The sequence below is a fragment of the Pimephales promelas genome, chromosome 11, assembly GCF_988280905.1.
Source record: "Pimephales promelas chromosome 11, fPimPro1.hap1.1, whole genome shotgun sequence".
Taxonomy (NCBI): domain Eukaryota; kingdom Metazoa; phylum Chordata; class Actinopteri; order Cypriniformes; family Leuciscidae; genus Pimephales; species Pimephales promelas.
Window position 1 is genome coordinate 3,124,142 of NC_142779.1, and position 24,958 is coordinate 3,149,099.

Here is a 24,958-nt window from a genome sequence, read left to right on the forward strand (position 1 = left end):
CACAAACTTTTATTTTGGTAACAATTTAAAGGTAACATGACTTGACTTGACTTGCCATGAGGCCTTTAATTATTGATTATTGATTAATTGTTAATTGTGAACTTTACCGGCAGTCCTCTCAGCATAAGGCTGTTGTCTTTTACACAGATGTGAGTGTGTGTGCCAGTAACCCGTGTCAGAACGGTGGCACCTGTGCGGAGGCTCTGAACCAGTACAAGTGCACCTGTCCACACAACTGGAGCGGGAGTCAATGTCAATACCAGACACAGACAGGTCTGTTTCTCTAATCTCTTCTACATGATGTGCCAATGGCTGAGGCTCGCTCTGAGCTTTTGCAAGTGATTAATGATGTAATGCATTCAAAAACATAGCCTATTTAACACACACCTTCATCAGGTGTCAAATCGTGGAGGACACATGCTAATTCATGCTAGAAACACGTTAACAAGAAGAATTAGTATATAGAAGAGTACTAGAATATTATAAGAGTTTAAATATTTCTTGAGTGATGTATGTCATACACAAGTGCTCAGGTTATATTACCTACGGTACAACTCTTATTATTAAAGTCAAAACTAATGTGTTCTGTTACTTTTTATTTGTTACCGTGCAATTTTAAAACAATGTTTAAGCTAATTCATTAAATTGAATTTATCAAAAAAACTCAAATATTAATGTGTAAATTCATCAAGTAATGCACTACTTTACTCGCTACATCAAAAAAAGTAATCTGATTACATAATGCACGTTACTTGTAATGCGTTACCCCAACACTGCCCACTAGGTGGCAAATTTTGTGACACATTTATTTTTACTTTTTCCTGAAAAATTCTTTTGCAATTCCAAATGTGCTTGCTAGTGTAGCAGAAATTACACACTTGACCTTTAACCTGTGATCCGGTCCATAAATGAAAGCATGCATGTGAATGTTTGTTTTCATTGCTGTATATGTGAATGTTTGTGGGAGGTTAAACCTCTTCTTTTTACCATTTCCTCTCTCTATCTCTCTCTCAGCCCCTCCGGAGTGGAGTGTTATGAACGACCCGGCCTTCAGCCGCAAGCCTCGCTGTGCGAGAGTGGACCGAGCTCAACACTGCAGCTGTGACGCTGGCTTCCACATGAGCGGCACCTCCGACAACAGCATCTGTCAGGGTAGCTCCAGCGTTTTTAGCTTCAAACAACCACATACAAGGATTTTCATTACAATACATTTAATCATTTAGCAGATGCTTTTATCCAAAGGAACTTACAAATGAGGGACCTCGGCATGCGTTAAAGCAGTAAACTTTACTGTAACATGATGCATCTCTGCAAAAATGCTAAATGTTTTATTAATAATAATAATTATAAGATGACACTTTTGCGGTGCTTTAAAATGTCAGAAGTCAGGTATTCACAAACTTGTTTTGTCAGCTGAACTCCTTTGACCTCATATTATTTGAATATTTCACACCCTGAGATTTTAAGTTAATATTTCATTATTAATAATGTCAATTAAGGGCCATGTGACATGCAGGAAAATAAATACTAAGTGTAATACTACAATCAATATTAATGATAATACAATTATACAAATACTACATTTAAAGTGTTTCTTTTTTATTAAAAATTTTTATGATTTAATTAATTATTATCTTTTTTTATTATTTAGTTTTGTTCTCCTATAATCCACTAAAACTCATCACACTTTTCTAAATATCCACGTTTCAGGATGCACATGGAAATCGTGGACAGCAATTCCAATTCCAAGTTGATCCTGTGCTAATTTCATCTAATATTTTTTTTTACAGTGCGTATTTATGTAGCAAACGATAATCCCTAAATAACTAATTTTAGAAAAGGTTGTGTTAATGATTTTCAGTTTTGCTTTCAAGTTTTTCCATAACTGAAGAAAATGTAAAAGTATTTGTGGTAAAAGTGTCCCTGCTGATATTGGGCTGATTCAGATGGTCATATAATTTATTAATTTTGGTGTCTACCTTATAGATAATTACCATATTTAATGAAACTAGCATATTTAACAAATATAATATTACATTTTTTCAAATTGCTTACAATTTCTGAAAGTATGGCTCAATTTCTTGAAACCCTACACACGAAACCACAAAACACGCACACAACATGCAAAACATCAGTCATCTCTTGCAAAAGCAAACATCATTCAAAACTATTTTAACTCTTCAAAAATGTGTGTTTTTGCATAGTAACTTGTGTCTTTTGCTTGTTCAGTGGAGTCTACAGTAGTTTTTCACACATGTATGTGCATAAATACACTGTATATACAGGTTGCATGCACATTTGATGAATGTTACAGTTATTGAACTGAACTGAATCAACACTAGAGCCAGACCGATATATCGGCAGACCGATATTATCGGCCGATATTAGGTATTTTCCAAACTATCGGTATCGGCAGTTATAATGGCCGATAAATTAATATTTTAAAAATAAAATAAAAACGGACGAAACACGCTTGAACCATGCCATGAGTGTTGGAGTTGTGTAGTTTGTCCACCAGAGGGCACTCTACACCGTCCAGACATACATTGCTTGAATAACAATTAAAAGAACATCCCCATCAGTTCTCTCAACTCAAATAAGCATGACAAAATTTGTGACTATCATGTCCAGTTTCAAATAAATAAATAAAATATCGGCCAATATATCGGAATTTTAAAACGCAAAAATATTTGTATCGGTATCGGCCTTAAAAATCCTTTATCGGTCGCGCTCTAGAAGTGAGTTGAGCTGTATATTGGCACTATTGGCTTGTTGACCAAGCTGCTTCTCAGGCGATTTTCAATTTATTACTATTGTGAAGCTGCTGTGAAACATCTATTTTGTAGCTTAAATGTACATTCAATATAAAATATAGATATATATATTTATGTATATATTTTGAACAAGTATCAACTTAGGTGTTATGCAAAACATATTACTTTAGCTAACTGTAATTGCATCAGTACTGCGGGGCAAAAGGCCACCTCATACATTTATATCATTATCAAACAAAACGCTTTTATGATTTATTTTCCCTCAAAATTAGCTGCTGTATCAATGTTCAATAAAAAACATATTTTTCTGCAATCCTGAAAGTATTGAAAAGCACATTTCCCATAAGGCATTTTTTGTCTCGTTTCCTTTCTGTCACTCTCTCCTGTCATGTAATCATATGTTGAGTTAATATGTGTCCAGATGTGAATGAATGTGAGGTGTTTAAGGCTGACCTTGGAGGGCCTCTGTGTGGCCACGCCTGTGTAAACGTCCCGGGATCGTACCACTGTTCCTGTCCCACCGGATACAAGCTGCTCGCTGATGGAAGAAGCTGTGAGGGTGAGAGAGAAACACACACTTAAAAACAACGCTTCAGATTAGAAGTGTTTTACAGCCATTGGAAAAAGTTCAACCAAAAATAAACACTGGCGTTATTCACTCATCCATTTGCTGAAAGACCCTCTATTCTTAGTTGTATGAATCTGAATCTGAAGTGAACACACTCCGTAGAAGTCATTTGGACACCTTACAAAGACCTCCAGGGGTAAATGAAGCTGGTAGATGAAGACAAATAGTGCGGATGTGGAGGGAAATCGTTTGACTCAGTTTTTGGCTGGTGAGTTGGAGGAACGTTTGGAGAGCAAAGGTGAGGGAGTTCTTCTGGCTGGTGTTTCAGCGGGCTTGATATGAATCAATCCTACAAACGATTTCAGCTCATGGGTCCGTGTTGTCAGCAGCGCTTGACATTAATCCTCATGTGCTCTTCGGTCATTTCTGACCGAAAAATTTTCTGTTTTGAATTTATAAAATTTACAGCTTCATCGGAATGTTATAAAACTTGGTGACTTTTATGGCATTATGTATGTGAATACAAAAAAAAAAAATTGAGGTCATGATCCGAGCATGCTAAGTGGTCGTAAAAGAAATAGTCACACTTGTGGTCTTCGGTCAAAAATGACCGACCCATAGGAAATGAATGGGAAATTGAAAAAAAAAAAAAAAAAAAAAGAATTCTCTGAATTTTTGTACGTGCAATCTACAAATCGGCCACAATTCTAAAAACAAAACAAAAAAAGTACACCGCAGAAAAGGGGTGACACTCTACAACATCTAGAGTGCAAAACAGACAAACCCACACACACACACACACACACATACAAACACACTTTTATACACACCAATAAATTTTGATTACAAAAAGTATGTTTTGAATTTTTTTTAATCACAGCTTCATCGGAATGTTACGAAACTTGGTCACTTTTATGGCATTATGTATGTGAACACACAAAAAATTGAGGTCATGATCTGAACATGCTAAGTGGTCTTAAAAAAATAGTCACACTTGTGGTCTTTGGTCAAAAATGACCCCCATAGGAAATGAATGGGAAATTGACAAAAACACAACAATTCACAATTTTTTTTTTTTTTTTTTTTACATTTTTTTAATAAAAAATCATTTTTGAGATCGTTTCAACTATATATTCAAATCCACCAAAAATGTGTTCATAAACAGCTGGGGAATTCATATGCTTCTCCATAGAGAGCTGTACATGCCATCTAGGGGTTACACCATGATTCTATGCTTTTTCTCTATACTGTAACCAGATGGTGCTAATTTTCTTCAAAAAAAAAATTTTTCTGAAGGCCTAGACTCTATATTAAACTAAAATATTGCATTAATAATTTTTTGAAAAAAATAATATATATATATATAGAAAAATATATATATTTCCATGGCAAAAATAGACCATAAATATTGCATAAATATTAATAAATTCAATCAAATTGTCTCAAAATACTAAATTTCAAAGAATACATATTATAGAACATTGCATTGCATTGGTTTTACTGGGATGGAGGAAATTAAATTTTTAGGTGTCCGGTCACTTTTGACGGGGAAGATAACAAGTGTGACTCCGAAACGAAGAGCACCTGAGGGTTAACACCCGCCACCCGTGAAAATGCGTGGCGAGTAACTTTGGAAGACAACTAGTGAGTAAAAAAAGTAATGTCAAGCCCTGGTTGTCAGTGACGCTCAGTGTTGGGGAGAAAAATAAATAAATGCATTTCAGTAGTAGCATCACTGTTAAAAAATATCTACAAATAAAGTAGTTGACCTCACTAATCAACTAGCAATATTTTGGGATTTTATGTTGTGTAAATGTATGTTATATAAATGATGGTCTCTTCTTGTATTATTGGTATTTTTATATACAAATAGAAAGTTCAAAAGAACAGCATTTAATGTTTTGTAACTTTTGTCACTTTTTATCAATTTTATTCATCCTTGCTGAATAAAAGTACTATATACAATGTACTGTGCAATGATGCAGAACATTTAAATATGAGATGTACATATAGAAAAATGACAATAAAAGGATACATAGATAGTCTTTAGATGTTACACAAGTAATTGAAAGGATCTTGTATGTCAAATGGGGTGTAGCTTTAGTATTTTAACACGGGTGACGGTGTGTTTAAAAGATGATCTCGCCAGGAACACGTCTACGATCACACACCTGTACGCAAATCACATGTACAGTCAAAACAAGCAGTCCCGCATGTATCCAACTCACTATTTCCCTCTACTCTTCTTCTCTTTCACTGTATTATTCCTCTGATGTCTCCTCTGCCTCCGGCGCTCCAGATGTGGATGAATGTCTTACACAACAGCACAACTGCAGCCGTGGCACCACCTGTATCAACACCGGAGGAGGTTTCCAGTGTGTGAACCCCGAGTGTCCGCGCTCGCACGGCAACGTCAGCTACGTCAAGACGTCACCGTTGTGAGTGAGCACACAAACACTAAACCGCACTGCCTACTTTACAGCATTCCTGAAGGAGAACCTGCTTTACACACACGATTATACCGTTAGCGAGCGGTGACTTCTTTAAAGGAGTAGTTCACATTTCAAAAAACGTTTGCTGATAATTTACTCACCCCCGTGTCATCCAAGATGTCCATGTCTTTCTTTCTTCGGTCGAAAAGAAATTAAGGTTTTTGATGAAAACATTCCAGGATTTTCTCCATATAATGGACTTCAATGGGGTCCAAATGAAAGTTTCAGTGCAGCTTCAAAGAGCTTTAAACAACACCAGACGATGAATAAGGGTCTTATCTAGCGAAACGATCGCTCATTTCAAAAATAAATAAAAAAGTTTACGTTTTAAGCTCAAATGATCACCTTTGTGCTCTGTTCTGTGATGCGCGTTTGCGAGTCTCCTGTTCAAACTCGTTCAACAAAATGAACGAATCTTTTTTCGAGTCATTTCGTTCGTTGAATCGTTGAAACGTTTAAAAAGATGAAATGTTCACTATAAGTCATAATTATGAGGAAAAAGTTACAATTATGAGATACAAAATTACAATTATGACATTTCTGACTTTTCCCCTCATAATTATGACTTAGTATGTCAACATTTTTATGAGATAAAAAGTCTTAATTATGACAAGTCAGTTATGGGATACAAAAATAAAATTGTGACTTTCGACTTTTATCTCATAATTATGACTTGGTATGTCAATTTTCACGAGGTATAATTATCACAAAGTCACAATAATGAGATAAGTTGTCATTTTGACTTTTTATCTCAATTTCAACTTTGTCTGAATGGCTTAGCATGTCATATTTTCAGCTTATGAAATCCCCCCCAATTAGTAGGAAAAAATCCTAAATTATGGCACTATGTGACACTCAATTATGACTTAATATGTCAATATGTTATGGCTTGATTTTTTTTTCTCATGTGGTGGAAGTGGGATTGCTAGTAAAGTTCTTCCCAGACAGCAAACTGACATTGAATCAACGTGGAAACGACGTCTCTCATGACATTGAAACAACGTTGATTTTGCTCATCGAATTAACGTTGAACCAACGTCAGACGCGGCATTCTTCAAAGCTAAATGAAAATCGAAAATTGGTTTGCTTTCATAACGTTGAAACAACGCGTTGATTTCAAGTTGATTTTCCGTTAGTTTTAAAGGTGCCCTCTGGGATTTAAAATCAAATCATACAACATGTTCCATACCAGATGGGGGCAGTATACCTCCAGAAATACCTCCACGGCCACGCGCTCTCTCATGTCTTCAAACAATATGGGCGAGTGCTGTGTTGCTCTGTCTCCCTCGTGCATATTAATCAAATCAATTGACACGATAGTAAAAGGTTGGAAGACCGCAGTTTCACGTGGAGCATTTGGAGATTTTCAGAGATTAGAGACTAAATGAACAACATCTCAATACTAAATTATAAGGTCCGTCTCATAGACAAGTCGGTGCATTTCGACGATATGGGAAAATTAAAGCCCAGGCTATTATTTCTAGTTTTATGATATTCGATTTGTTCATATTACATTTTTTATCATTAGTTTGAATTAATTTGACCGACAGCATTCCCTGATGTGGACCACGCTAGCGTCTTTCAGAGCTGCCAACTCTCACAACACTTTTCACACACTCTCACGCCACACATCAATTTTGTCATGCACAGAAAAGGACACGGAGACCGATGTCAACTCTCAGATTCTGTTCATTTTATTATGCAATTCAAACAATAAATACAGTATTGGCGCTTTACACGACAGATCCCTAGCACACGTGAACCGATCATCTCTACTAGCTAATGGTAAAAGAACACGAACACTGTTAAAAGATAAAGTATGCTACAACTTACCAAAATGTATTCCTCATGCATAATATCGACCAATTATTGTTTTTTAACTCTTCCCTGAACTGAAATGTAGTAGTGGGCTGTATTTTCCACACGACTGACGTCAGGTTCAAGTAAACACAAGCTGGCGCGAGCGCGACTCACTCGTGTACTGCAGTTTGGCTGGTGCTAACGTTGCCCGCCCGCATACCGCCTCCCATGGTCGAAACTGGTATTACGACACCTGCCGGGCCGGGGCTAGTAATTTAGCATGCTAATTCAGATTAATATCTCGGCAGCACTATAACGTGTCAGTTTTTTAATGACATCATCAACCTTATTTCTTCTCAATCTTTTGATGCGTGTAGCTCATTTTTGGGATATTTTAACCTCAATTTTTACAGATGGCACCTTTAAAAGAATGACGCGTCTGACGTTGGTTCAACGTTAATTCGATGAGCAAAACAATGTCAGATCAACGTTGTTTCGATGTCATATTTCCATGTTGATTCAATGTCAGTTTGCTATCTGGGTTGGGACTGTGTATGTGTGTGTGCTTACTAAACACAGATCAGATGTGCAGTATGTCAAACACAATTAATGAGGTAACGTTGATGTTCTGTCCTCCACCACAGCCAGTGTGAAAGAAACCCCTGTCCCATGGAGAGCCGGTCCTGTCCGTTCGCCGCCAAGACCATTTCTCACCACTACCTGTCCCTGCCGTCCAACCTGCGCACCCCGGCCACCCTGTTCCGCATGGCCACCGCGACGGCTCCGGGTCGGCCCGGCCCCGACAGCCTCCGCTTCGGCATCGCGGGAGGAGGAGACTCCAGGAACACGTTCGTGATGCAGCGCTCGGACCGTCAGACCGGAGAGCTGATCCTCGTCCGGCCCATGCCAGGCCCACAGGAGCTCAGCGTGGAGGTGGAGATGTCCGAGTACGCCGAGCGCACCTTCCAAGCCAAACATCTGGCACGGGTCCACCTCCTGATCTCACCCTACGAGTTCTGAAGAGAGGCGGCTTGCTGTCCAAATCTAGAGTTATGTTTAGACTCTAAGAGGAAAGAATGTTTTCCTTATTGCTAAAGCTGAATGGTAGAGTTGTTCTCGAGAGGCGGCTCGGATTTTGACATCGGGAGGATGGCGCGAAAATGAAAACATGGGAAAGTCATGCTCAAATGGAAGTCAAATTAATATTTTAAGGTAATAAGTAAAGAAAAATACTTTTGCTTTATCCTGCTGGTACATTTGCGGTTAAAGGTGAAGCGTGTAATTATTTTCACTGTTAAAATACTTACATTTATTCGTTTTTAAAACCTGCACAAATAAAATGAATGCTGTATGTCCAGTGCAATCACAAAATAAAGCATGCATCTCAGATTCTTTTACTTGCTGTAATTAAAGCGCTAGATCATGTCATTTTAAAGATTAATAATCACATTAGGTCATATCCATCCTCAAAATTTAAGATCTCTTAAATGATAATTAAGACTTTTGTAATACCATTCAAGATATTTAATCTAACGTTTGGGGTTGCTTGCGTCACAAAAATCACACAATTGTACTCTCATTCATTCAAGAACTACAGTAATGGTCAAACATAAAAAATGCAGGGTTTTTTTTTTTACGTGGTAAGCAATAAAGCTTAATGCAAGTGGAAAAATAGTACAAGAAAGTGTATTATGCACATGTTTTAGAAAAAGAATGATGATATACAAAGATATTTATTCATTTATTCGTTTTAAAACCAAATTTTAAAACCTGCACAAATAAAATGAATGCTGTATGTCCAGTGAAATCACAAAATAAAGCATGCATCTCAGATTCGTTTACTTACTGTAATGAAAGTGTCATTTTAAAGATTAATAATCGCATTAGGTCATATCCATCCTCAAAATTTAAGATCTCTTAAATGATAATTAAGACTTTTGTAATAACCTTCTAGATATTTAATCTAACGTTTGGTGTTGCTTACGTCACAAAAATCACACAATTGTACTCTCATTCATTCAAGAACTACAGTAATGGTCAAACATAAAACATGGAGGGTTTTTTTTTTTTTACGTGGTAAGCAATAAAGCTTAATGCAAGCGGAAAAATAATACAGGAAAGTGTATTATGCACATGTTTTAGAAAAAGAAAAAAAGTGGGAATTCCTGGGAATTAACAACAAGGAGAGCTTTATGATTGGTTCAGTCAGCGAGAAAAGACCATGTGACCATGCTGTAGTTCTAGAGAATGAAAGTCTAAAGTCTAAATGAGCTAAACCTGTTGAACAGAGCGGCGAGTCGTTCCTTGTTTCTATTACCTTCTTCAGCTTCAGTAAAGTTAACTTCAGCTTGTAAATATGTGAGGTTTAGATGACTGAAATGAACAACAGCACTTCTTAGCATCTGCCTACAGTACATGAAAAATGGCCTGTTTATTATTGTTCCATTATGTATGTTGGGTGTTTTATAATAAGATCAACAAAGTCTGATTACTCAAAAGTTTCCATTTGAGTATGATATATTGCTCTTCATGTCTGCTGCTCATGCTAGTGTATATCAGGATTGGTATCTAATATTGAAATCAATGGCTATTTCACACATTATTGTGTTTTATTTCTCTGTCTTGCACACACGTGTTGAACGTTTCTTAATTAAAGTCTGAGTTTTGATCTCTTTCTCTGGTTTCTTTGATCCTCCACAGCAAATTAACAATCGATTAATCTGGGGTCAGTAAGTTTAAAAAAGAAAAAGTTAAATTAAAGACAGTCAGTAAAGATATTTATGTTAGAAAAGTTTTCTATTTCAAATAAATGTTTTTTTTTAACCCTGTTCTGTCTATTCTCAATCTCATATTTTAGTTTAAATGAGTATTGAAAATATTTGGAATCAAATATGAAGCTTATCTTAAAAATAGAGGAATGCTGGGGACAATAACAATCAGGAAATTAAAGAGAATTCCTCAATGTGTTTTTCAATTACGTGTTTGCTAGAAAGAGAAAAGGAAAGTAATGTTGACCACATGTGGTTGGCCACCCCCTTCTCCTTCTCTCCCTTTCTATCTCTGTGCTTTAACTTGCAATAAGATGATCAAAAGAACCACAAGCTTCCAGAAGCACATGTTCAGGACGGATGTTTTAAATGACAATGCACTTCAACCGTAAAATCTCAACATAATTATCGTGAAATATCTCTTCTTTCAGTCCAACGGACCACTCTGAAGCTTTCTGAAGGTTTTAAGTACAGTAGGATTTGCCAAAGAAAACTTAAGAGCCAAAGACATCATTTAACTTTCACTACATGAAATAAACATGGACAATTTGAGGGAAGAAGAGATAAGCAAACATTTAAACGAAAGGAATCATTTACTCACATGTTGTTCCAAAGCCTGAATTTCTGTCTTCCTTTTGTGGACAACAGATGGTTTTCAGGAATGTTCAAGGTGCTCTTTTCCATCCACTGAAAGCATATAGAGAAAAAAGCATTAATGTTCTCACAAAACAATCTTTTTATTTCATCATACAGTAGCTTTGTGTGAGGAACTCACTGTAATTCAGCAATAATGCAGTAAACACCTACTGTTTGAGAGATTGAGTTGTGCATGTTTTTGTTAGTCATTATTTTGGACTGGGATATAAAATAACAAGAGAAACAATAGGAGGAAAATGTCATGCATCAGTAAAACCACATGTGTTTGCCATTGGAAAAGTAGATTGTTATCTTGCCTGTGTTTAGTTCTGGTCATGGTACAGTTGTGTTTGTTTGTCATGTTCCTTGGTTTAAGACTCAAAGTTCACGGATTAGCTGAAAGACTCTTATACGGACTTGCTTGTGCTTGTTTTGAGAGGAGAAAAAGCTGTACACTTTCCCCTTCATTTTATCAACAAAAACAATAAAACATGATGCTGAATTAACAGAATGAAAAGCCAATTCTATTTAAAAACACTTTTACGGGAAAATTGCTCTAGATTCCTCAAATTATAAATTATAACATTTCTAAATCATACCAAAATTATCAGTATTACATCCATAGTTTTGATCAAGTAACGTTATATGAAAAAGTGCGGTACTTACCATTTGGTTAGGGATGCCCCCTTGTGGCTTCACTGAAAATAGATGAAAATAATAAATAAAACATTTTAAAGGCCTATAGTTTCACAGACAGGGCTAAGAGCTCAGCGTTTATAAACCTTTTTTTTAAACTGGTGTTGTGCATCTTGAGACAAAACAATGATGGTCTGTCCGTCAAAGCCTTTTTATCCGCGGTAAATTCAAAATGGCGTCTTACCTGACTAACGTTGACGAGGAACGAAAATAGAGACTCCGCACCGAGTATATTTGTTTGTTTACTAATTAAACGCTCATTGCGATGAAGAATGTGTTCATTCACGAAACTCTTCTCAGAGAAATAGTAATACTTGGTAAAGTATTTACTAATCTAAAAGAATGACCTTCATTTACAAGCTTATCTTTCATAGAATAGACTAAATGAAATGACAACGTCATGGTCAATCATATTATCAGATGTGTTCTCACCTTCAGGACAATGTGAACCCTATTAAACAACATATGATAATAAAACCCATAACAACTCGACGCCTCCGAACTCACGATTTGACTACTAAAGAGTCTTTATTGCAACCCACATTGTTTGTGAATGAAAGATGGACAGACAAGACCTGAGCCTTATGGGACACCAAATGTGCTTTGCTCTTTGAATAATCCTGTGAGCTCACATTCGAAGAGACTACCTGATTGTTAGCAAACAGAAAAGGCAATGAAAAACACCTTAAACTAAAGCATTTTATGAAGCAAACAAAACAGTAATACATGAAGGACACAAATGACCTTCAGCATCATACAGATAAATTAAGCACACTGCATCCCATGAACAAAAGAAACCACAATAACTTAAAGTGCGCTTTATAATATACACAATTCATAAGTTATTTCACATGTTTCGTTTAATCTCAAGGACACATAAAGGAAATAAAAAGACATATTTCGGAAGTGTAACAGTCATCCTGCAAGGTAAAGCACACATCGTTCTGTTAAGCAGACATGTCACAGAATGTCCAACCGAGACCAGGGCCGATTTGACTGTGTTACCGCAGAACAAAACTCAAGAACAGAAGTGTCTTAAGGCTTCAGTATGCATCTACACACAGATCCAAGAGTCGTACGCTTTTCCTCAAAAAGAAAAATAAACATGTAAAGGAATATTTCACCAAAAATGACTTAAAATGTTGTTTCAAACCCATATAACTAGATTTCTTCCATGAAATGCAAAAGCTGCACGCCTTTACGCTACTTAATTGCCTACAACCAAAGTTCAAGCTCAAGAAAATGCATCTCATGCGCTATATTCCAACTCAATAGTTTTGTGAGGAACAGACCAAAATATATGTTATTCACTGCTCTTAAATCTCATTCACAAAAGTTTTTAGATTGCATGTGAGAATGCTGCAAAGACGAAGGTTTTTGGCCAATAATGGCTTAAATTTAGCTTTGTTCCACACAAAAAAGCTATCAAATGATTTCAGAGTCAGACAAGTCGTATGCACTACTAAATTTTCTTTCAGAACTTTCTACGGTAGGAATATGAGGCCAAATAAATAATAACAATTTGGATTTCGGAGGAAAAAGTTGAGCCGGGCTCTGTGCAAAACAAAAAACAACTTCATACAATTATTCAGAATATTTATGAAAAATTAAGAATCATTCTGCGTATTTAAATTACTCCCTGCACAAATACAAATTCGACACACCGACAGACATTCTACTATTCACATCATGAGCTGAAATTATAGACGAAATGTTTGAAATAACACTTTATAAACAGCCAAAGAAATGAAGACGACGCTTTGGTCAACTTGAAGTTCCTTATCAATGTTTTTCAATATCAAATGACACTCACGCAAAACAAACCCATTTGAATAATACATAATCTCTGCATATGATCAGTTGCTCATCACGAAAGTTTAGAAACATAGACCGTCGTCACTTTATACAGATCAATGTTGACTTTAAAGTCTTCTGGACGTTTGAACAGTTCAGGAAAAAAAGAGGCATCACCTCACATAAAGTTCAGGTAGTACGGCGTCTAGATCATCTAGAGTGCGTCCACCTCGTCAGCACGATTCTTTCAATGTTCCCAAAACCCACCAACCAAACGGACCAGAGGAAGAGTCTGTGGCTCTCTGGTGAGGGTCAGAGGCCAGGGATAGGAACAGCAGTTTGGTTGATCTCTGGAGCTTTGCTTTCACATCCTCACTCCATTTTAGACATCTCATACTTTGTGGTCATGATCTCCTGTTGAAAATCATGTATTAATTAATCAGATTATATATGTAAATGTGACAGAAATACATAAACAATGCATGCGGCTATGTCTAATGCACATTTCTTTTCAATTTACAATCAGCTTTTCATTTTTATTTAATTTCCAACATTAATACCTTGCTGTTCTGTACACTGCATACAATGATGCAATATAATAATTAAAAAATGGCATCATGTGATGACTCATTATTTTGTCTACCCTACGAATCCCATTCCACCAGCAGAAAACTACGGTATAATTAAAATGAGTATACCTACCTCATCTGAGTCGAGAAGAACAGGAAGAGCTCTGAGAATAAGAGACATGAAAAATAGAAATTGACATGGGAAGTTTTTTCTTGTAGAGAGCAGAGGGTGTGTGTGTGTGTGTGTGGGGGGGTATTTAAGGGTATGTATGTGTGTAAAACAGAAAATGACCTACACATCAGAAAGAGAGGTAGGAATATTGTCCTCCACCCACTTCAAGTCTTCATCCTGCAACAATCAAATTATTCTTGTTGCATGAATAATTATTACATTTATTGATATTTATTATATTTGTATTATGGACAGGATATATATATATATATATGAAGAGTTCAGATGCAAAAGCCTCTAAATGCCATTTGAAATTTTCTTCTAAAATGATATTTTTTATCAAGCTTGTATATTTAAGTTCAGTAATTATACTTAAATGGCAATGAAGATTACCTATTAATTGTCATTTAAGTGAAATTACTGAACTGAAATATACAAGCTTGATAAAAAATATCATTTTAGAAGAAATTTTCAAATGGCACTTAGAGGCTTTTGCATCTGAACTCTTCATATATATATATATATATACACGAGTTGCACGATTAATCGTTTAAAGATCACAATCTCGATTCAAACACCTATGTGACGATCACAACTGAACATTCAAATCTGCATTCACACCGACACTAACCCAGAGAGAGCAGTTGTCATGTATAGGTACTGTATAAAACAACTTCACAAACAGTCTTACACTAATTCATATCATCACAGAAGTACTGGGATAAAATTGTATAACTCGGATATAAACACTGATGTCTATAGAAGTGATCAAAGTAGAGCAAATCACCTTTTGAAAGTAACTTGATGCCTGAAATAAAGATTGTATCAATTACATTATTACACCAGTAGGTGGCGACAAGTGACTGGTAAAAAAAATGTAATTTCAGCATCAGAAAGATTTATTATTATTATCAATGTTGAAAACATGGAAAACCCTGATACATTTTTTCATGATTCTTTGATGAACAGAAAGTTCAAAAGAACAGCATTTAAATAAATAAATAAACAATCTTTTGAAACATTATAAATGTCTTTACTGTCACTTTTGATCATTTTAATGCAGTCTTGCTGAATAAAAGATTGGTTGATTGCTTGAAAATGTTGATTTTTTTTACGTTACTGTAAAAATATATTTTAAAAAGTTTTATAACTAAATGGTAGAGTTACAGACCGGATTAGCGGCTGCAGGCTTCACTGTTCCATTGGTTTCTGTCTTCGCTGCTCTCAACTTTATCCCATCAGCTGAAGATGAAAGAATGAATATTAATTAACCAACAATTTTTATAAAAAGGGATAGTTCACTTCCAAGATGTAGGTGTCTTTGTTTCCACAGTAGTTTCAATTGTGATATTTTTAGGTCAAACCGTTCTTGTCTGTCAGTCATATAATGGAAGTCTATGGTCACCACCTCAAAGAGCATGCACAGAGAAGTCCAAATTAAACACGATTATTGTCTATTATATGACTGACAGACAAAAACGGTTTGACCTAAAAATATCAAAATTGAAAATACTGCGGAAACAAAGACACCTACATCTTGGATGCCCTTGAGGTAAGCTAAAACATACCAAAAATTAATTTCAAAGTGAGCTATCCCTTTAAAACCATTTCCACACAGTGCAATAATATACAGTGAAGATAAGTGTTACAGACCAATATTTGCAGACACCAGGAACTCTTCAATCTCCTCATCATCCGAGTCATCAATGAGCGGTGTGAACGCATACCTACACAAAGAGCACATTGATGCTGCTTTAGAAGAAACACTGGATTTGGACCTTGAAGATGATATGTTCAGTACGCTTGCCTTTGGTTGTTGGCAGACGGCCTCCACAGAAACATGATGACCAGCAGAATGATGGAGAAGAGGAACCTCCAGAAAGCATCGTCCACCCACAGCTCCATCCAGTCCTGCTCATAAACACACAACAACCAGTTTCAGGTGTTCTGGATCCGCTCCAATCTGAGAAGAGCTGTAACCCCAGAGAGTTCGGATACTCACCGCCTGGCAGTCGGATAACCGGAACTTCTTTGTTGTCCAAACCATGAAAATGATGGAGGCTGAAACACGACACATATACATCAACTTTGACTGGGTTTCATCTTTCAACTCTAGTCAGTTCATGCCTTATACTCACCGATAACAGCAAAGATGAGCGTGTTGGTGAAGTGTCTGTACAAAGATAACTTCACTGGGTTTCTCCTGAGCTTTAAAGTCTTTATGGTTTGTGCCAGACTGACAAATATGTGAGATATAGTCAAGGAAATATTGACTAGGAATATTCTGGGTTGTTTTTAATCAAATTTTTGTGCAATTATCACAGAGGGGGAAACAAATAATACACTAGAATAGAAATTCAAAAGTATAACCGTGCACATATTTGAATGTAAGCATTTCTAGCCACAAATGTGTTTTTTAAATTATAATATGCATATTTATAATAAAATACTATGTTTTGATATGCAATCAGGTTGAGTTGACCATTCAAGATCAAGATACGCAACCATTCAAATGTTTGGGGTCAGTCATCGTCGGTAAAATTTTCAATATATTATTATATTATATTATTCAATATTTTTCAATATTATATTATTCAATATTATATATTCAATATATTATTATTATATTATATTATCCAATATATTATTATAACATAATATAATAATATATTATATTATTATATTAATTTCAATATATTATAAAATGTATGAATAAAATGCATTTCTTATTATTATCAATGTTGAAAACAGTTGTGGTGCTGTTTGAAATTTTTCAATTTTCTGAAATTTCTTTACAATAAAATCTAACTGACCCCAAACTTTCGAACTGTAGTGTAGTGCTACAATACAGTAAACATGTCGTATTGATTGTTTGTATTGTGATTTTATATATAACTTTTGATTAATTGTCTAGTGTTGTGTTGGGGATTTTTAACACCATGGGTCTGAGGGAAACGAAATTTCAATCTTCTTTATGTTCTGTACATGGAGTAAGAATTGACAAATAAAACTGAACTGATTTACACAGTGAAGGACGAGGACATTTTAAGCTTTGTGCTCAGCAAGAAAGGTATAAGGCATCATGCAGGAAGAAATATGGCTGTTACAGCCCAATACACACATTGTGTGGGGACAAAGACACAAACACGGCTCCCTAGAAGGATATCCACCAACACAGAGAGGAGTCAAGCAGAGCCAGGGGAATGTTGGCTAGCAGGGCAAGGTCAGAGTCTTTAGCCTGAGAGAGAGAGAGAGAGAGAGAGAGAGAGAGAGAGAGAGAGAGAGAGAGAGAGAGAGAGAGATGCACAGGGGCGGGACAATAAGGCATAGCAAACAGCAGGAACGAGTTCTTCTCCAATATAAGACTAAATCACACTGAAACATATACACTTTGTGAAATCACTCTAAACAACATCTGCAAGAAATATGCAATGACAGAATAAGTCATTTTAAACACGGCTAGGTTATTGGTGACACTACAATATTGACTATTACTGTACTTCATTTTATTTTTTATCCTAAATTGTTTTAATTATTTACTGTATTTTATTTTTATTATTATGATTTTTTTTAATTCTAAACTATTTTAATTATTCAGATTTTTTTGATTATTTTAATTTCATGTAAAGCACTTTGAATTGCCACTGTGTATGAAATGTGCTATATAAATAAACTTGCTTTGCCTTACAATAAGGTCTTGTTAGATAATGCATTGGCTAAAATGAACTAACAATGAGCAAAAAGCATTTATTCATCTTTGTTAATGTTAGTTCTATTTTTTTTCACAGTGCATTAACTAATGTTAACAACTTTTGATGTTGTAAATGTTAAATTTGACATCAACTAAGATTAATAAATGCATTTAATGTAGAGACATACACTGTAAAAAAATATTGATGGTTTAACTTAAAAAAGTAAGTAACCTGGGTTGCCTTAAAATTTTAAGTTGATTGAACTGGAAAAAGTGAGTTAATACAATGAAGTATATTAATTTAATCATCAGAAACTCAAAATAATAAGTTATCTCAACTAAATAAATTATTATAAAGTTGATTTGACAAAAGAAAATATGTTGTGATAACAAATCTTGAAAATATTTTTTACAGTGTAATGACGCACCTCATTGTAAACTGATACCCTGATAATCTAACAGGTTTGATAAACCCAACGAAAGGATATGAACCAGATGGCTGAAGAATCAAACATAGCTAGTATAACATAAGTGATGAGGGCCGGTCCATTATCTCGACCCTTAAAATCAACATACACCAATCACATTCATTATTCACAACAGATAAATGCCTGCAACTCTAAGCCCTAATGACGTCTCATTGACATTTATTAGAAGCAAATTATGCAGTTGCATAAGAAAAACCAAAGGATGGTTTAAAATGCTCCAGGATGTCATCTTTACCCCAGTGATCCTCAGAACGCCCTCAACTGCAGCGATTGAGAAGTAAAGCACACCCAGACCCACCACTCTGTGCATGACGGTGCCTAAACGTGGTCTGAGGACAGAAAAACATCATCATCTCACGCTCTATAATCATCCTGAAACCTGCGAATCGATGCTTTCGTCACTCACTTGACAATGCCGTACCCAAGACTGACGATGATGACGAGCAAACGGGCCAGAGTCCTCTTCAGAGCGGAGACGAGCTCGGCAAAGATCAGAAGACCCTGAGCTGGAGAGAAGACAAAGAGAGTCAACTATTAAAACATAGAATAATCCTATAGGTCTATTTCAAGTTTTTTTTTTTTTGTAAAAATATCGATGCAAGTGTCACTCATTTTAAAGGAAGATGGCATAAGGACACTAAAACATTTTACAAAAAAGTTTGTTAAATTTTACTTAAAACAATTCTTCTAGTGTTGAAAATTAAGACAAATTTTGGGGTCAAAAAGTAAAAAAAAAAAAAAGAATACTTTTATTAAGCAAAGATGCATTAAATTGTTCAAAATTGGCAGTAAATACATGTATAATGCTTTAAATACTTTAAATAAATGTTGTTCTTTTGACATTTCTGATCATCGAAGAATATCATGGCTTCTACAAAATATGAAGCAGCACAACTGTTTTCAACATTGATAATAATAATAAATGTTTCTTGAGCAGTAAATCATCATATTAGAGTGGATCATGTGACACTGAAGACTGTTCTGAAAATACAGCTTTGATCACAGGAATAAATTACATTATAATATGTATTACAATATAAAACAGTTATTTTAAATAGTAATAATATTTCACAATATTAATGTTGTTTTACTGTGTTTGCTCAAATAAATACAGACTTTATGCGCAAAAGTGACTTTTAAACAACATTAAGAAATGTTACCGACCGCAAACCTTTGAATGGCAGCGTACATCTAATTAAAATGAGAAAAAAATATCCTACATAACACCATTTTATCTCACACGACTTAAATATGTCCATATTTGTTTGGCCATGGTAGGAGAAGTTATGAAATTGAGAAAGAAAGTGTGTTCTGACTAACATGCCGATCCCACGTTGTTAGTGTTCTGATATTCAGCACAGAAGACAGCCTTCTCTATCATGCCCAAAAATATGACTCCTGCAATCCAGAACTGGATCCTCAGCAGGTCTTTCCAGTAGCAGGACGACCAGACGAACCAGAGCAGAGCGTACAAAATGTACACCATACACATCACCATGTAGAACTGAAGAAAAGAGACAGAAAATGTGTTAGCCAGTTTATACAACACCGTTTCAAACAAAAACTTTTTGTCTTTTGGCTGTTCATTTACTTTACAACAGTGTTTTGGGGGCCTGAAAAAGCAAACTTTGGAAAACGATACCGTTATCGTCTCCTTGTAAACTACAAAGAAATCATGTGTTTCTTCACAAAATGACATCGCCAACTAGTGGCCTGGCAGCAGAATACAGCGTTATTAGTCATTTTTTTACAAATCTGTGAGAACGGGAATCGTTTTGACAATGTTTTCCATCTTTAGTACATTGTTGTCACATTTTTATTTTATTTTAGCATTCACCAGATTAAAACCGTCCACTTAGAAAAGCAAAAGCACATCTCTCCTCAACCAGACACGGGATTTAAGCTTTCACTCATGTTTACAGCACAAATGTGGCAGGATATGCTTACTTATCCTGTTTTAATTATGGCTTTTGATAATAAAAGTTACACTACTGTTAAAATATTTTTGCTAGATTTTTTTAAAGAAATTAAAGGAGTAGTTCACTTTTAAAAAAAACGTTTGCTAATAATTTACTCGCCCCCATGTCATCCAAGATGTCCATGTCTTTCTTTCTTCAGTCGAAAAGAAATTAAAGTTTTTAATGAAAACATTCCAAGATTTTTCTCCATATAATGGACTTCAATGGGGTCCAAACGGTTCAAGGTCCAAATGAGAGTTTCAGTGCAGCTTCAAAGGGCTTTAAACAATTCCAGACGATGAATAAGTGTCTTATCTAGCGAAACGATCACTCATTTAAAAAATAAATACAAAAGTTTAAGTCTTATAAGCACAAATGCTCGCCTTGCTCTGTTCTGTGATGCGCGTTCGTGACTCTCCTGTTCGAACTCGTTCGAATTCACAATTTTTTTCGAGTCATTTCATTTATTCAAAGAACAAAATGAACGAAATGACTTGAAAAAAGATTCATTCATTTAAACGAGTAAACGAATTCGAACAGGAGAGTCACAGAACAGAGCAAGGCGAGCATTTGTGCTTATATGGAGAAAAATCATGGAATATTTTCATCAAAAACCTTAATTTCTTTTCGACTGAAGAAAGAAAGACATGGACATCTTGGATGACATGGGGGTGAGTAAATTATCAGCAAAAGTTTTTTTTAAAAGTTAACTACTCCTTCAATATTGAATGAAGGCATTCAAATTTTATTAAATAAATGCAGCCTAGGTGAGCAAGAGACTTTCAAAAATATTTAAAAATCTCACCAACCCCAAACTTTTGAACTAGTGTATATTTATGTTATTATAACACTGATCATATTGCACCAATAAACAAGTGACACAAAACCGATGAGCAACTACTTACGATCATGAGAGGCCATTCAGTGACAGAGAGAAAACCGTGGGTTCCCTTCATCATAACACTGACTGAAACACACAATTTAGATAAGATGCAATGAGAAAACATGACATAACTGCACAGAAACACCTTATTAAGCAGCTAAATATTCATGCATCTAAAGTATGATGAGATCAGATATGGCAATTATGCCTACAAGTTAAATTCCAGTTGAAACTATCTTGTTTGATTGGATGGATCGACACCACCAGCAGGAAGGGCCCATCCCTCCAGGTCGTAGCAATCACATTTTCCTTCCAACAAACAAATGATGTGCCATTATGTTACAAATCTTTTACTCTCTCAATCTTTTAATGCAGGCAAATAATCCATATATTATGTCCAAGAATGTCTCACCTTTGCTTCGGCCTCAGCAACAGGAAAACTTGTGAATCTGCCTTCCTAATGTTAAAAAAACAAAAAGATGTTTCTCTTCGATATTTGGAGAACAATCAGGCTTTTTTGGAGAAGCTGGTCAAAAGTTAACAACTTAACAACTACCTGGAGCTCTCCATCCACTGCAGCCGTTTTCAGTGTTTTCGGTTCTGCTTTTGATTTCTGCAGAGAAATATGGAATAGACAACATTAAAAAAAGCAAGTAACACTTGATCTCCAAACATGCAATTCTACAATAAAGATTAACATCAGCTGATTGTCGCAATTGAAAGAGGTTATAAACAAGACACTCATTTGACATTATTGTGTAAGTATACATCAGGCTAGTATTTGTTGAACTGTCTTTAAATTATGTTGATTTTAATGTTTTAAGACATATCATTGAATGATACTTCTTTCACATTGTAATATTGTGTGTGTGTGTTTGTATATAAAATGCTAAATAAATGTTTTTTTTTTGGGGGGGGGGGGGGGGGGGCAAAAACTTTGATAGTAAAATGTGTCTCAGACCAGTCTTTTTTATTTTGTTAATGGAAATAAATATAAAATAAACATAAAAAACTTAAACTTAAAAACACAAACTGAGAAATATTTTCTTCCTAAAAACTACTGTAACTCAAACAATATCCATTCAAGGTGAAGTACTAACATTACTAAACCTGAAATAATAATGGTAACAGTTAATAACATTAGATAATAAAAATGTTCATGTTAGTTCACAGTGTATTACCTAATGATCTTAAAAATGTATTAGTAAATGTTGAAATTAACATTAAGATTAATAAATGCTGTAGAAGTATAGTCATTAACTAATGAAGTTAACAAATTAAAACTTATTGTGTAAAAGCTAAATAGAAATACTTAAAATAATCAATAAAAGTGACACATAACATAATTACTAAAAGTTAAACTAAAATGAAAACTGAAAATATAATTTTTTTTTTCTTAATAGTATAAACTAAACAACACCGACCTGGACCCACACTTATTGACTCACAATAAAAAATGTGACTAAATAAGTCAAGCTGATTAAAAATGAGGCAATAGCAGCTACAGTTCTGATTCTGAATGAGATCAAGTGTTGCAAACGTACATTGAACATAGGGAAGATGTGCATGTCACTGCGGCAGGAAATGTCCCTGTATTTGTGCTGAATATACTCTCCGGGTCCGAGAGGGTTCGGGTCCATACTCATGCCTCGACTCAGTGGCGTCTTTTCATACATTTCCTGAGCGAGCAAACAAACGAAAGATCAACAAAGCAAGAGCATCACACAGCTGGATTTCAGAAACACATTACAGGTGCCACTCACTTCAATATTGTTGTACTCATTGTGACATGGGTAATGCTTCAAAAACCACTGAATGGAGAACGTCACTTCCTCTGGGCAATCAAATGATGTCACTGAGAGGAGAATAAAGACAAGTTAAAGACGGTTAATAACAATCATAATAAATGAATGTTTTTATTTAGCTTCATCTTTGATCTATGCAATAAAACACATGCAAAAAAAAAACAGATACCTTTCAGTTCAATGTCAGTGCCCTTATACATGGATTTTCTTAACAATAAAGGTCTTGATGTCTAGAAAAGAGAATAGCGAGTTACTGAAAACAATGTAACAGTACATATACATTAAACATACAACCTTTCAACAGTTTCTTTCAGAGAAAGAGCTTGCTAGTAAATTAAACTGCTGTGATATGGCAATGTCTTACTATGGCAGCCACTGGAAACCTTAGTGGAAAAATTAGACAGGTCTTTAAATAATTGATATTTACTTGTCACAAACTTGTAACACAGATCATATGAACAATCAGGTGATAGTGTCAGTCAAAAGAAATAAAGTAAAATCTTCAGTTTACAGGGAAAGTCTCCATTTATTGCTGTCTATCAGATACAGAAAATATTGACAAATGTTCTCTTTTTTTTCTCTCTTATCAACACCTTGCTTCTTTGCATTGTGTCCTGCGTATATAATGATTAAACTGGGTAACTTATATTGTAAATACTATCATTTATGCCTGGCACATCATAACAGCCTGCTACATGTCCCAGAAATAACAAATTACAACCATCTGATCATGACAGCATTATTCAATATCATATCTCAAATGGGGCTTATCACCGCAGCCCTTTATGCCAGTTAAATTAGTTAAAAAAAAAGACACAATATTATGTTTTGGGGAGCTGTATTATAAATCACTGAGCTACTATCACTATGACTGATTCCCCCATGTAAACACAGCAGCGTTATACTTCAACAATTTAGCAGTATTTCATCGTCTCATAACGTTTTTATTCTAAATTCTAGGGGTTATCTTACTAACAGTAACGTAAAAACTCCGCGTAATCTATGAAATAAAGATGCCCTGCTATATACCATAGACTGTAAAGGTATATACTAGCTGTTAGCATTTGGCTTCTTCGCTCATTGTCATCCATTTATTATCATAAACATCATCCACTCTCACATTAAGCACTGTAATAGTCCACATTCCCATCTCTGGAGCGGCGTTAACTCCATTTAATGATGAAATGATGAATAGAAATGGGATAAAACAGAGCAAACGGCTGCTGTCCCGTATCCACCGACAGCTTCGGACGGCCATGTTTACTGACCAGAGAGGCTCGCTCGCGACCTCGCACTTACGGACACGCACACGCGCGCACACACACCTGTGCGTGCGCGTGACACGACATTCCTTTCTTTCGATGTGAATAAAACAAACAAAATTAATCTTCTCATAAACCTTTTGGAATTAAGTGATAACAACAAAAACATGACACTTTTATTGACACGCCTGAAATTACAATTTTGTGATCTGATTTTTTCACGTTTGGCAACACTTAAATTAAAAACACTAAAAAATAAAAACAAATTATGAAAAGCTTTTTTTAAAAACTAAATTAAACATGGTTTTGCTATCAAGTTAAACATGGTATTTTTTATAGTAGAACTGTAATGTTGTGATACTTACGTATTGATTGATGAACTCAGTAAACATCACATTTTAAGTTAAATTCACACTAAAAAAAAAATCAAAAGGGAACGTTTATGAGTGTCAGCTTCTCATAATAATGGTATATATATATATATATATATATATATATATATATATATTAAATGGCATTCAGACTACTTGTCCAAGTTGACATTTATGACTGCAAAACCCTCAGGTACTGTTGTCAAAAATGAAAGGATTTATTTTAATTTC

General features: G+C 35.2%; 2 protein-coding genes and 1 long non-coding RNA gene across 8 annotated transcripts in view; 1 reads left to right on the forward strand and 2 right to left on the reverse strand.

The window, feature by feature from the left end:
- The window catches only part of LOC148977114 (uncharacterized), an 18,614-nt gene extending 15,289 nt beyond the window's left edge, over positions 1 to 3,325 (reverse strand). The window contains exons 1-2 of the long non-coding RNA XR_016145468.1: positions 3,228 to 3,325; positions 988 to 1,171 (exon numbers count right to left, since the gene is read on the reverse strand). This is a non-coding gene — a long non-coding RNA (uncharacterized LOC148977114). The remainder of the gene's footprint in view (positions 1 to 987; positions 1,172 to 3,227) is intronic.
- Positions 1 to 9,773, forward strand: part of fbln7 (fibulin 7) — a 24,628-nt gene extending 14,855 nt beyond the window's left edge. Inside the window, exons 4-8 of the mRNA XM_039672281.2 lie at positions 148 to 273; positions 1,015 to 1,152; positions 3,196 to 3,333; positions 5,642 to 5,780; positions 8,279 to 9,773. Of these exons, the coding sequence (XP_039528215.1) occupies positions 148 to 273; positions 1,015 to 1,152; positions 3,196 to 3,333; positions 5,642 to 5,780; positions 8,279 to 8,654 (917 nt within the window). The 3' untranslated portion in view covers positions 8,655 to 9,773. The remainder of the gene's footprint in view (positions 1 to 147; positions 274 to 1,014; positions 1,153 to 3,195; positions 3,334 to 5,641; positions 5,781 to 8,278) is intronic.
- A 2,464-nt stretch (positions 9,774 to 12,237) lies between these two features.
- Positions 12,238 to 24,529, reverse strand: tmem87b (transmembrane protein 87B). 6 transcript variants are annotated; one of them, XM_089116757.1, is made up of 21 exons: positions 24,215 to 24,529; positions 23,264 to 23,324; positions 23,053 to 23,144; positions 22,834 to 22,968; positions 21,846 to 21,902; positions 21,702 to 21,746; positions 21,502 to 21,598; positions 21,312 to 21,373; positions 19,769 to 19,952; positions 18,870 to 18,954; positions 18,684 to 18,777; positions 18,445 to 18,520; positions 16,408 to 16,512; positions 16,272 to 16,330; positions 16,077 to 16,180; positions 15,923 to 15,996; positions 15,441 to 15,511; positions 15,057 to 15,077; positions 14,394 to 14,446; positions 14,231 to 14,261; positions 12,238 to 13,942 (listed from the first exon to the last, which is right to left on the reverse strand). In XM_089116757.1, the coding sequence occupies exons 1-21, from the start codon at positions 24,350 to 24,352 to the stop codon at positions 13,901 to 13,903; spliced, it is 1,686 nt and encodes a 561-aa protein (XP_088972883.1). In that variant the 5' UTR covers positions 24,353 to 24,529; the 3' UTR covers positions 12,238 to 13,900. The 6 variants fall into 6 exon arrangements, with proteins under 6 accessions (XP_088972883.1, XP_088972882.1, XP_088972881.1 ...); XM_089116756.1 differs by lacking the exon at positions 18,445 to 18,520 and adding an exon at positions 17,432 to 17,507 and having other exon boundaries at positions 24,215 to 24,524; XM_089116755.1 differs by having other exon boundaries at positions 18,855 to 18,954; positions 24,215 to 24,522.
- Positions 24,530 to 24,958: the final 429 nt, after the last annotated feature.

Excerpts from the sequence above, each read along its gene's own strand:
- tmem87b (XM_089116755.1), bottom strand. The coding sequence starts at position 24,352 with ATGGCCGTCCGAAGCTGTCGGTGGATACGGGACAGCAGCCGTTTGCTC. Across the intron at positions 21,903-22,833 it reads ACATCTTCCCTATGTTCAAT|AAATCAAAAGCAGAACCGAA; the intron begins GTACGTTTGCAA and ends ATTTCTCTGCAG. Across the intron at positions 16,513-18,444 it reads TTCAGCCATCTGGTTCATAT|TTGTCAGTCTGGCACAAACC; the intron begins CCTTTCGTTGGG and ends TATCTCACATAT.